The sequence below is a fragment of the Silene latifolia genome, chromosome 9 (genome assembly GCF_048544455.1).
Source record: "Silene latifolia isolate original U9 population chromosome 9, ASM4854445v1, whole genome shotgun sequence".
In the NCBI taxonomy this organism is placed as follows: domain Eukaryota; kingdom Viridiplantae; phylum Streptophyta; class Magnoliopsida; order Caryophyllales; family Caryophyllaceae; genus Silene; species Silene latifolia.
In genome coordinates this window covers 100,909,606-100,922,700 of record NC_133534.1, presented here as the reverse complement: position 1 = coordinate 100,922,700, position 13,095 = coordinate 100,909,606, and the positions used below count along the sequence as shown (strand labels likewise).

At 40.9% G+C, this 13,095-nt stretch overlaps 2 protein-coding genes across 2 annotated transcripts; one reads left to right on the top strand and one right to left on the bottom strand.

The window, feature by feature from the left end:
- Positions 1–2,959: 2,959 nt before the first annotated feature.
- LOC141601412 (uncharacterized) lies at positions 2,960–4,370 on the bottom strand. Its single transcript, XM_074421692.1, has 4 exons — positions 4,294–4,370; positions 4,008–4,197; positions 3,422–3,548; positions 2,960–3,339 (listed from the first exon to the last, which is right to left on the bottom strand). The coding sequence occupies exons 1-4, from the start codon at positions 4,368–4,370 to the stop codon at positions 2,960–2,962; spliced, it is 774 nt and encodes a 257-aa protein (XP_074277793.1).
- A 1,306-nt stretch (positions 4,371–5,676) lies between these two features.
- LOC141601411 (uncharacterized) lies at positions 5,677–7,075 on the top strand. The gene is made up of 2 exons (XM_074421691.1): positions 5,677–6,224; positions 6,349–7,075. Exons 1-2 carry the CDS (start codon positions 5,677–5,679, stop codon positions 7,073–7,075), a joined length of 1,275 nt encoding a protein of 424 aa, XP_074277792.1.
- Positions 7,076–13,095: the final 6,020 nt, after the last annotated feature.

Below are 13,095 nucleotides of genomic sequence, written 5' to 3'. Positions count from 1 at the left end.
GAAGTTGCATAAGATAACAATAACACTACAATAACATCAGAATAATACTCTAATAACACATGAATAACACTACAATAACACCACAATAACACTACAATAACAAGGGGAAAAAAGAGAAAAAAAATTGAAGTAGTAAAAAAAAATCAAAGTGACACCGGAATAACATCAAAATAACAGCAGAATAATAGTAGAATAACAGCACAATAACCCGTGGTAAAAAAAAAAGAAAAAAATCAAAGTCGTAAAAAAAATCAAAGTGGCACCGGAATAACATCACAATAACACCAGAATAACAGCACAATAACATGCGGTAAAAAAAGAGTAAAAAAATCAAAGTAATAAAAAAAATCAAAGTGACACCGAAATAACATTACAATAACAGCGGAATAACAGTAGAATAACAGCACAATAACACGTGATAAAAAAAAGGAAAAAAATCAAAGTCGTAAAAAAAATCAAAGTTACAGCAGAATAACATCACAATAACAGCGGAATAACAATAACAGCACAATAACACGTGGTAAAAAAAAAAGAGAAAAAAATCAAAGTAAAAAAAATACAATAACATCATAATAACACGAGGTATAAAAAATAAGAGTAAAAAAAATTAAAGTACAAAAATTGGTACAAAAAGAAAAAGAAAAAAAAGGTAACATAATAAGAAAAATTAGAGAAAAACATAAGAGAAAAAAAAAATCAAAGTCGTAAAAAAAAAAAGGCACAATAACAGCATACTAACACAAAGAAAAAAAAGGAGATAAAAAAAATTAAAGTAAAAAAAAAGAGTAACACTAGAAAAAAGAGAAAATAACTAAATGACAGTGATTTTATATGACAGGTAAGATTAGATCTTGGCCATTCATCTCTAATATAATCTAGTGTCTGAGATTTCAAAGCGCAAACTCACCATAAGAAACCAAACTCACAAAATCATATATATATATATATATATATATATATATATATATATATATATATATATATATATATATATATATATATATATATATATATATATATATAAATTCAAATCATAGCCTAGTTAACTATGGAAGAAACTAGGACAATCTCTTGCTCCTACACCATTCCAATATATGTTGCGGCATGTAACCATCTCAGCTTAATATCCTCCCTAATGCGTTGTATAGGACATTCAGGCCGTGGGACATACAATTCCAACCTGCAAGAATTTGGAGCCATCCAAACTTGATAATAGAGCGCCACCACAACAGAGCTTTTCAACAATCGTATTAGAAGGGGCTGCCTTCTGTCATTGAGCAGGGCTTCACCAGTTTGCAACCCAAGGTTGATAATGCCCAGCCATGCATAGAGAATGCTAAAACAGGCATTAATATAGGGACAATCTTCAAATAAATGCTGGTGGTTTTCAGGGAGCTGGTCACATAGGAAGCACATACCAGCCTCGCAAATGCCCATCTTCTTCAATCTGTCCATGGTAAGCAGTCTCCGTTTTTTAATCAACCACATTATGAACATATGCTTAGGAACATGGTACCTATTCCAGACCATAGCTTTCCATATAACCTTCTGGTCATCCCCACTGCTCAGCCAAGTATACCCTTTAGCAATATTATATGCATCATTGTCAAGTTGCCACATACCACTCTCATAAGCTGCTTTAAACTTCTCTTTCACATCACAGATCATTCTCCATGCCCAAGAACTATTAGGAGTTGGAATATAACTCATCCATAGCCGTCCTTTCAGATATATAATATCCACCCATGTTATCCAGAGCATATGTTTTTTCATTTGAATCCACCATGCCAGCTTCCCTATGGCATCTAGATTCCAGGCTCTTCTATCAATTAGCCCTAATCCTCCTAGGTCCTTACCTTTGCAAAGAATATTCTATCCCACTAATGGAGCCTTAGAATAAGATTCACCTCCTTCCCATAAGAAATTCCTACACAAAGCTTGTATCCTGTGCATTACCCCAACAGGTAAAACAAAAATTTGGGCCCAATAGTTATGTATTGTAGCCAGCGCAACTTTAACCAAGACCAACCTGGCTGAGTAGGAGAGCTTCCTCTTATTCCATCCTCTAACTCTAGCAAGCATATTATCCACAAGTATGTTGCAGTCAATCTTAGTTAATTTCTTATGAGATATACAGACCCATAGATATTTAAAAGGCAGCACACCTTTTTGAAACCAGTGACATCTAGGATAGCCTTAGCATCTTCACTTACCACACCATTCATGTAGATATCAGATTTTTCACTGCTTATAGTCAGACCAGTAGTGGCTATGAACAACTTAAATGCTTCCATAAGAATAGTAACAGACTTAATATCACCTTTAGAGAAGACTAATAGGTCATATGCAAACATTAGGTGAGTGATCTCCAACTTCTTACACAATGGATGATAAGAAAACTCAGGATGCTCCACCATTCTCTCTATTAATCTGGACAAGTATTCCATACAAATAGTGAATAATAGAGGAGAGATTGGATCCCCTTGTCTGAGCCGTCTTTTGCCCTTGAAATAGCCATGAGTTTGGCCATTTAAACCAATAGAAAAAGATGGGGAACTGATACAATGCATTATAAGCTCTCTTAACTTAGGAGGGAAGTTTAAATACTCAAGCATCTGTTGCACACTTTCCACTCAATAGAATCATATGCTTTTCTGACGTCTACTTTTATCAAACATCTAGGGGACACACACTTCCTAGTATAGAGCCTGACCAGATCTTGAGTAATCAGGATATTACCTAGGATTGTTCTCCCCTGAATGAAAGCACTCTGTGCAACAGTTTTGAGATAATCTGGTATAATACATTGCAACAGGCTATTGGACGAAATTCTTTAACATGTGTTGACTCATCTACTTTAGGAATGAGAATGAGGTTAGTAGAATTAACCTGCTGAAGGAGCTTGCCACTGTGAAAAAAATCTTATATAGCAGTGCAGATATCTTTTTTTCAGGATAGTCTAGGTTGATTTGTAGATCTTGCTTGTATATCCATATGGTCTTGGGTTTTTCTCATCAGGGAGAGCATAGATAATGGCCCTAATATCCTCCTCACTTGGTATTCTACAAATGGCATCCCAGGTGGCCCTATTGACTCTCTTCCCAGCCTCAACAACATGTTTCAAAACATCATCGGTTGCTGAAGTACTGCCTAACATATGCTGATAATAATCCACAAAGGCCCTCAAAATCTCTTTAGGCTCCTTGCAATTCAGTCCCTCTTCATTTTGAATCTGAAGAACCTTATTTTGTAGCCGTCTCTTCCTTATTACTCGATGGAACATAGCAGTGTTTGCATCACCATCTCTTTCCCAGGCACATTTGGCTTTTGCCTCAAAAACTACTCCGTAGAGACAGCTAATAAGTGATAAGAATCTCTTGCTTGCTTCTCTTTATCCATCAGCTGTAAATTATAAGGGTACTTTGTAGCGGAATTTGAGCTTCAATCATGATTTTATAAGCAATATCAGCATTTCTTTCAATGTCAGAGAATAAAGAGCAATTTAAGTTCTTCAAAACAGGTTTCATCAATTTTAATTTCTTGCAAACCTGGAACATAGCAGTTCCAGGGATATGGATTTACCAATTCACTTGGACATTTTGAGAAAATTCAGAAGCTCTGCACCACAAATTAAAAAATTTAAATGCTCTTTTCTTCACATCTCCTTTGCTCCAGCAGTCACCAGACAAGGGCAGTGATCAAATTCTCCTTCAGGATTAAATTGAGCATAGTAATCATTTCACTCATTACACCACCAATGATTCCCCAAAGCTCTATCAATTCTACTAAAAACCCTAGTCTCACTTGGTTGCTTATTATTCCAAGTAAAGAAGGCTCCATAAGATTTGATATCCTGCAGTTCACATTCATCAACAGTGTCCTGGAAAGGAAACATTTCCTGATCCTTTACTATCCCTTCTATTCTTTCATTAGCATACATAACATTATTGAAGTCCCCCAAAAAAGTCCAAGGCTCATAATCTGATCAAGTCATTCCACAAAGGAACCCTTTCCTCAACTTTATTGAATCCATAAACAAAAGTAGCATAGAAATTTCTATTATTTATTTTCTCCTTCAACTTAACATGGACAAGCTGGTCACTCATCTCAATAATGTCCACAAACACCATTCTAGGCTGCCAGAGAAGCCAAATTCTCCCTCCAGGGTGACAGGTAATATTAGTAACATAATCCCAACTATAACAAACATTATCAGCTACCTTATTCTGAGACTGAGCTTTGACTCTAGTCTCTAGGAATCCAAACAGGCAAATGTCATGCTAGTGGAGAAACCACTTCATATCCTTTTGCTTATTATACTCCCTCCATACCACACCAATGGTAACATTGAGAATCTTGTCACTATTCATGATCGTAAAGAATCTTCGATATTATTCTTAATCTATAAGACAAAATATAGTCATGTGAGATCTTGTTTGATTTATCGTCATGAATGCTATAAGAATATCAAATTTTTATAATTTTTAATAGGGTTATTTGATGTGAATACTCCAAACTATGAATGCCCTTCTCAAAATACTCCAAACTCAGTTTTAACTACTAATATATCCAACTATTACATCCCTTCACTTTTATTATAACAGGTGGAAGGGCTACCTGCTAAACCGGTTTTTTTCTCTTCTAAACCTTCTCTTTCTTATTATAATTTTGTAAACACCATTAATTAATCTTCTCTTTCTTCCCAAAAACACCAAAACCTCATTAATCCTTTCCAAAATACATTGATTTTGTGTCTACAGGATGTATAGACCAAAATTTCCCATGCCCATCTCAACCATACATCCAAAATCTCAAACTCTCTTCAAAAGTTGACACAACGAAATCCTAAAAAGTACCTTAACAACATCCTTAACCGACTGCGACGGCGAATCCAAAGCGGCAACGATATCACCATTTAGTAGACCAAGTCACGGTTGGAGCCGAGCGAGGGGCGGAGGGCGGGTTGGACTTTGGAGAGAGAGGCGACGGATTGTACGGCGGCGGATGAGTAATCAGTCCGACGGAGGAGCATCTTTACCAATGCTTTCTCCACCTACAACTATTTCATCCTTGGTATTATGGGCTGTAACAATGCGGATTTTAGGAATCAGAATCGGGTATGGGTGGTGGTGGTGGTGGTGGTGGAAGTGGGTTTATGCGGCGAGCTATATGGGTCCGTTTGAAAAGATTTGGTTGGGAGTGATTGTAAGGGATTGTAATAGGGTGAGGAAATAATAAAGCAGTTGGAGAGTTGATAATTCGTTAAAATGGAAGAACATGAAAATTTTTGAAAAAAAATTACAGGTTGAAAGGAAGAGATCAAGAGGGAGGAGATGAAGATAGATTAAGGGGGCTGATTTATATCGACGACGTTTTAGTAAATATCGACGAAGTTTTTCATAAAAAAGACGATGACTGCCCTTATGACTTTATCTCTCTAAAAAAATGCTCTCAAACTCAACTAAATTCAAAACAAACAACAACAACAACAATTAACAATATGTCTAATCTCGATTCAACGGTACGTAAACAACTTAATCATTTGCTTAATTTTTCAATTTTTTTTGCGCATCGTTCATTCTATTCGATAGTTGAATTAATTGACGTATTAACTTAGTAGTAGGGAATGTTTGAATTTGTTGCGTAATCTGAAAAATGTCCCCCGAAAGATGAACCATGGCCAAAGTTGGAAACCAACGTTCAGACCACGGTCCAAACAATGGAAACCAACGTTTGGCCACGGACCAAACAATGGAATTCCACGTTTGGCCATGGTCCAACGTTAGATTCCAACAAACATTGGCCGGGGTTCAACCGAGGGATATTAAAAATGGTCTTCATTTGAGATCCCCCGATAAACCTCAACCGTCAAGCACCCAACTGTATAATGAAACAAGGAAAATTAAGAAAGAAGAAATGGGTGAAAGAAACACCGCTCAGCAAATGTTGGCTCTAGCGGTGGCAGCGAAATACGTCCACTTCTACGAGATTGATTCCGAGGATTCAAAAGCGTTGACTCACATTTTCATGGCTCATCCTGAAGCGATTAAGTTGTTCCGGGCTTATCCTTATGTGGTCCTCATGGATTCGACTTATAAAACCAACATTTACCAGAATCCACTCATTGAGATGGTTGGTGTGACACCCACGGGATCGTCCTTCTTAATTGCATGTGCGATGATTCCTTCCGAGTCCGACGTGAATTACAAGTGGTCATTGAGAAAGTTAGCTGCGATTTTAGATGCCACCGGAGTTGCGTCCCCTATTTGTATTTGTCACCGACCGGGAATTGGGTTTGATCAGCGCTCTTGAGCAAGTATTTCCCCGGGCTGAGCATTTGTTGTGTAGATGGCATGTGAACAAAGCCGTCAATGCAAAAGCCTTGACAACATTCAAAACTGAAAGTATGAGGAAATTTGTCATCTCAAATGATGAAGATGGTTGGTTTAGGGTGATCAATTCAGTTACCGAGGAATCGTTTCAGCGTGCGTGGCAGTGTTTCCAACGTAAGTGGCCACAAATTGAGGATTATGTACGGACAACTTGGGGTCAACACGCAGGGAAGTTCGTTTTATGCTATACAAACGAGGTCTTATATTTTGGTAACACGGCAACTTCCCGTGTTGAGTCAGCACATTCTCTATTGAAGGCTTGGTTGAAGTCAAAGCATCTCACACTTGACTCCATGTGGTCCCGTATCCACGGCATGCTTGAAAGTCAACACTCGAAGATTAAGAAAGAACTCGAAGATGAAATGAGTAAACCTAGGAGAACATCTCGTACTTTCTCCTTATTGCAAGGAAACGTGTCTACTAAGGCCATAGAGTTAATGGAGAAAGAACTTACTAGAGGCCTTGGTTTGGGTATCGGATTGAATGATCGATGCCGACACGTGATGCGAACGACTCATGGATTACCTTGTGCATGCAATTTGGTATCTTTGCACGGAAAAGGTAGGAGGGTCCATCTCGAGGATATTCATATCTTTTGGAAGACATTGGTGTATGATATTCCTCAACAAATGCCGAAAAATGACGGTGATTTATGGGATGAATTATCCATACAAAGATACTAAAAAAACCATACAAACATCATCCAAACATACATAATCCAACGAAATAGAAAAACATAAGAAAATAAAAAGAAACTAGTCATCATACACGTCTGCATAGTAAGGACGCATCCCCGCAAACAAATCCTCTAGAGTCTCTCTCTCGGTCTCCTCATCATCTTGTCTTTGAAGACATTCTTCAACTTACGACTAACAGCTAGGGCGACTTAGGCTCCTCCTCATGAAACTCGACAGGCCGAAAATGGACGCGGTGTGAGGGGGGATAAAAGTAGGGGTGTGAATGCTCTACATACCAAGACATGTATCCCTTAGTACACTCGAAAGGCATATATGCCTTCTTTGACAGGTGTCGGAGGTGTGTGATGGATATCTCGGACATCCATGTCCTATCGGGCTCTTGCCCGAAATCCAGCCTGTAAGTCCCGTTCGCGGGCCGAGACTCCTTCACCGCAATAGGCATCGAGACCGGGACATCCTGACGGTACCCAAACTGACGCATGCACCGATCCGGCTGGTACGGCTCTACTATATCAAGATGTCCGATAAAACCCGAGTAAAGCGATACTCGCAAGCTCCCGAGGACGGTTCCCGTAAGGCAACCATCGGACATGCTCGACCTAAGATCGTCCAAACTATGACGATACAACCGAAAAAGTACGAGACTCGCCCTTACTCCGAGGCAAGTTGGCCCAAGCCTCAACAAGAGGACGGTCCTCAAAAAGAATCCAAAGACCGGGTCGGAACCCGGGAAAGTACTCGTATATCCACGCCCGGAGTAACGGTAGACACCCACTAACACCAAAGACTATCTCGGCGCGATGCCATCCCTAGTCAAGTCGGTACAAGTAAGCCAAACAAGCCGCACCCCAAGCATATGAACCAACCCGCTCAAGACTATCAAACAAGGGCAACAACTGAGCGGACACCCTATCACCACTCTTATCCATGAAAAGAGTATGACCCAGTAACATCAAGAGGTAAGCCCGTAACGAGTCATGCTCGTTCCCTAGGTAAACAACCTGCCTCAACTCCGATGTTAGTATACCGCCATTCTTGTAGAGCGGTGGTGCAACATCGGACTCAGGAACTCCATAAAACCTCGCAATCTTGCCCCGCAAACCACTGTCATCATCCTCGCCCGAACCGGCCACAATAACCCGATCACCACTAACAGGTATCCCAAGAATATGCTGGACATCATGGAGCATGATACTAATCTCTCCAAAAGGCATATGGAAAGTGTTAGTATCCGGGTGCCACCTCTCGATAAAAGCACTAAGGAGGTTATCATCTAGACCGGTGGTAAAACACTCCTTCAAAACCCCAAGCCCGCTCGCCTGTACCCTAGCTGCAACACCTTCAGTGAGAACCATGTTCCTAATCTCCCTCACAGCTTTCGGCCTCTCGTAGAGCTTGATCCACGACCTCATATTCTCCGGGTTAGGGTCCGACCAACTGTTGAACGCAACGTGACCACCAAAACTCCGTAGGGTGCTAATGTTCCTAGGACCACCAGGAACGGGCTCTCTCAGGACCCAAGAACTATCCCTACTCGGCCTCCTCGACCTGTCGGTGCTAGAGGACTCTCTAACACTCGAATAACGTCCTCTACTATCCCGGCCCAACTTCAGACTCAACATTCTCGGCGGTGCCGGGTTCGGTTGGACCACATACTCTCCAGCGTCCTCCTCCTCCTCCTCCCCCCCAGAACCGTCATCCGACGGCTCATCATCTCTATCATGCTGGTGTGGACAGCGGGCCGCCCACGGGGGCGCTTGGTGAAGGGGCTCGAAAACAAGCGTTTGCATTTTGTAAGGAGTCGCCACCAATTTTTATGGGAAATTGGAACCGTTCGAATACCTCGTGTCATGTCAAGACACAAAGTAGTGACATGAACACTAAGCAATCGTTACCCTTAGCATTCTATGTCTAGAATGACTCTCGCGGATGCCAATGAACACGGGTGCTCACGGAGATCTGGAGTAAGGGGTGAGGGTACGTATTAGGAAGCTCTTTTGATCGAACACCTAATCCCGCCCGCCTCGATAGCGGCCTCTACTAATGATTAGGGAGTTTATTCGTACTCGATATATCGTCGGCTATATGCATGCAATGCAACATCCATAGATTAATCCTAACATGTGAGAATTAGACTAAGTCGGTGAACAATTAAGTTAGCACACAATTGGGTCGAAGTTGGATTTAATGTTGATTTACATGTGGAAATATACAAATGATAAATGGAATACAATAATTATGAATTACAATAATAAAAATTACATTAATTACAAAGGAATAGGCGATTTATGTCGAAAATACCTTTAAAACGGATGATTTGAGAAAAAGGAATAAAAGAACAAAACACGACAGATCAGAAGGTGATAATACGAATATTAGTTGATTAATACATAAACTAATTACACTACGTCAAGGCGTAAAAGGAGTTCGAGAGACAGAACTCATCCTGAACAAAGCAGCGAGCACTGCGCCCCTTTGGAAGAGGCGCGGCCGATTCTTTGCGCGTTTCCAAGGGTGAGTTCTGGCCGTGTTTTAATCGCAAAACCGTTAATGTTAATTGGTAAATTAATGGATTGATTGCGATTTTAGATTCGGATGAAAGTTATTAGCAGACTATTTACATATGATTGAGGTCATAAAAACAATAAACATGGATAAGACGGATACAAACGGATTAATTATGTGAAGGGTCGATGTTAATGAATGATTAATTAAACTAACTAACGAAATTTATTAACTAAACATGATGAATTGACGACGGATTGATGACTAAACAGGTGAAAATATATCAACAATGAATCCCAGAAACTCAACATGAACGAATTGAATCTCTAAAACTCGAATTGAATTTAATGACGAAAAACCCGCAAATATTGATTATTTGGGATTTGAGTCGGATTTATGACGATTAAAACATGTTAATGATGAGGGTTAATATACATATGAATTATTAAACTATCATGATGAAGAATTAATGTACGAACAAAACAAAAGAAATAAATTTGATACGAATTACGAGAGGACGGAGGAAGAAGAAAAGAAGCGAGAATCTGCGCAGCCCTCACGAAGAGGCGCAGCAGGTGCTGCGCTCCTTCGAAGAGGCGCAGCGGTTGCTGCGTCTTTTCTCGACGTCTGTCTACTGGAAATCCGCAAAAAAGGTTTTAAAGACGGTTTTAGAAATCGGTTTTAATGAGGTACTTTCGACATAAACCTTACAATCGTTATACAATAATAAAATACAATAAATAAAAGAGAGATTAATACACCCTCAGACTTACATGTTGACGGAACGAGAAGAACTAAGAAGATCGATTAGTGATGCTCGACGCGAATGCAAGGAAAGAGTGCCCTCGAAAGAGGAAAACGATTTAACAAGTTGATTAATTAGATTGATTGAGTGTAGTGGTCAAATTGGTCGGTCATGCAACGGAGAGGCTGGTACCCGGAAAGATCCGAGCTTACGTGGTCGGAAGTCCAAGCACGTAGGCGCCAATTAGTAAGAACGAAGTCTAGAATGCAAAGGGAGAAGAGAAGGGCGGACACTCGCGTGAGAAATATGAGGAACGAAGGCTCCTATTTATACTAATCACACGGAGGAATAGGGTTTCAGAGACTCTTTGGAAGTGAATCTCGGAAAGATATAAAAAAGATACGTAAATCATGCAAAGAAGGGCACAGGGAAGAGGCGCAGCGACATGCGTCTCTTGGAAGAGGCGCAGCACCTGCTGCGTCTGTTCCCAGGAGGTTTCCTCCTGCTTAAGAAAGATTTCCGCGTTTAAGTTATGGTAGGACGGAATTAATTCGATTATCTTTAATATCTTATGTAAATATTACGGGATATTATTTGCCAAAAGATAAAATTTGAGAAATATGGAATAGAAATATCCGGAACATTCCAAACATTCGACTCGGGATTTAACGATCATCGAAAAATGGAGACGGTTTTTGACCCGACTCGAATATACTCTAATTATCGCCAAAACGACCGTATCGGGACGTAGATGACAACTAAGAGGTTGACATTAATATTTGAGCAATCACTTGACGATAATCTTACGAATCGTCACAAATCGTTCCGCGTACCAAACATGCGGCCCAATCATCACCGGGTGGTTTGCGGGAGGTGCGAAACGAGGTGTCTCTGAGCCCCCACTTTGACCGAGGCTTGGACAAGGCGAAAGTCAAAGTATAGCCATCAGGTCAATCAAAGATTACAACCTGACGACTATGGCGACGCGAGGCGGCTCAAGGGGTCTGAGCCAAGGACCTATCGTCGGGAACATTTTAGAGTCTGTCGACTTCCGGGGAGGGTCGTTTAAAGTCCATTAGACTACGTAAGGAAGCTCGCCAGCCATAAGAAGAGATCATACCTGAGACTTCTTCTCGAGATGCTTTCGGAGGTGCATAGGAGCTAAGGTTTGAGCTTGGGAGCTAAGGGTAAGACCTAAAAGATATATAAGGATTGTGCTAGGGTGTGGGACCCTAAGGGAAAGCATTGACGGGAAGGAGGCCAAATATGAGTTTCGACCTAAGGGTAACTAAGGTTTGAGTATAGGAACTTCCGGAGAACGACACCCTGTCGGACTCCGCGGGGAAACAAGAAATATTGAAAGCAGCAGGACGTCGGTAGAAACTGCTGGGGGAATCCGCTTGCGTCGGTCTCAAACGAACTCAGGCAAGAAAACTTGGGGTTGAATCTGCTTGCGTTGGTCTCAAGCGAACTCTTGTTGGGGAATATACTGACGACTAGGAACATCTTGATCGTCGGGGAAGAAATCTTGAGTGAGCGATCTTTAAAATACTACTTTACGCTACTGGCAAAACAAACTGAGCAATACTGCAAAATACTGCTGCGCGGGATAAAATGGGTTTGGACAATACTGCAAAATACTGTCGCGCTGGATAAAATGCGGGCCGAAACGAAAGAAAATCGTCGAAACGGACCAAAAGGATATAATAGCATTGAAGAAGAGGCGCACCAAAGATGGGCCCACAAATAACGAACTCATAACGAATTTTTGAAAATTCGTGTGGAGGGAACAAAAGGAAGAGGCGCAGCAAGAGCTGCGTCTCTTGGAAGAGGCGCAGCGCCTGCTGCGTCTTTTCCCCAATTTGGCAATTTCCGCGTAAAAACACGAAATCAGGAGGTTTATGTTTCATTATTTCGAAACCCAAATTCTTCAATTTCTCTCTCAAATCTTCACCATTTCCGTCAAGGTTGGATTCAAAAGCTTGCTTTAAATATGACTAACCGAGGTATGTGTCTTAATCTTGCATTAATCTTCCATATTTGTCGAATTTCGAGCCGCAATAACTAGGGTTTTCAACCCATTTAATCGAAAATTTGGGGCTTTTCCCCCAAATGGATTTGCTTTGCCAAATTGATGCTAGAAATGGATAGTAGGCAATGTTAGGAACATAACCATGTATTTGCTTTGAATTTTCATCGAGTTTTGAGCCCTTGAGCGAATTTTGAGACGGTTTCACAGCTAGATCGTAAATTGCTTCGAAAATGGCCTTAGGATTGCCCATTTATGATGAAATTTGATATTTGGACCCTGGGATGATGGGTAAACTTTCTACCATCTTGGAAGTTTGGTTTGTGACAACTTTTTCAGGACACTCTTCTAGGGCATAACCGCCATTATAGCGAAATGCTGCCGAATTTTCGACTTGAACCCGGAACTAGGCTTTGACTCGGACTTGACTTGACCCAATTTGTCACATGAGTGATTGAATTGGTGAGAACATGGCCAAGGATGGCCAGAAATGGGGAATTCCCGGGCCTTGAAGGCTTGAAAATTTCTTAACAAAGGCTTGTCGTCATATGATGCGGCCTGGATTTGCTTTAACGTTGCAGGTGACGATGCTTCTACTTCTGGGAGGGATCTCATGGATGTAGACGCTGCTGTTGTTGAGGAGGCTTTGGAGCAGGCCTTCACCGCCGCGGTGATGGGCTGCTGACGAGGTTCCCGAGGAGGAGGCCGATGAGGAGGAGATTCCGA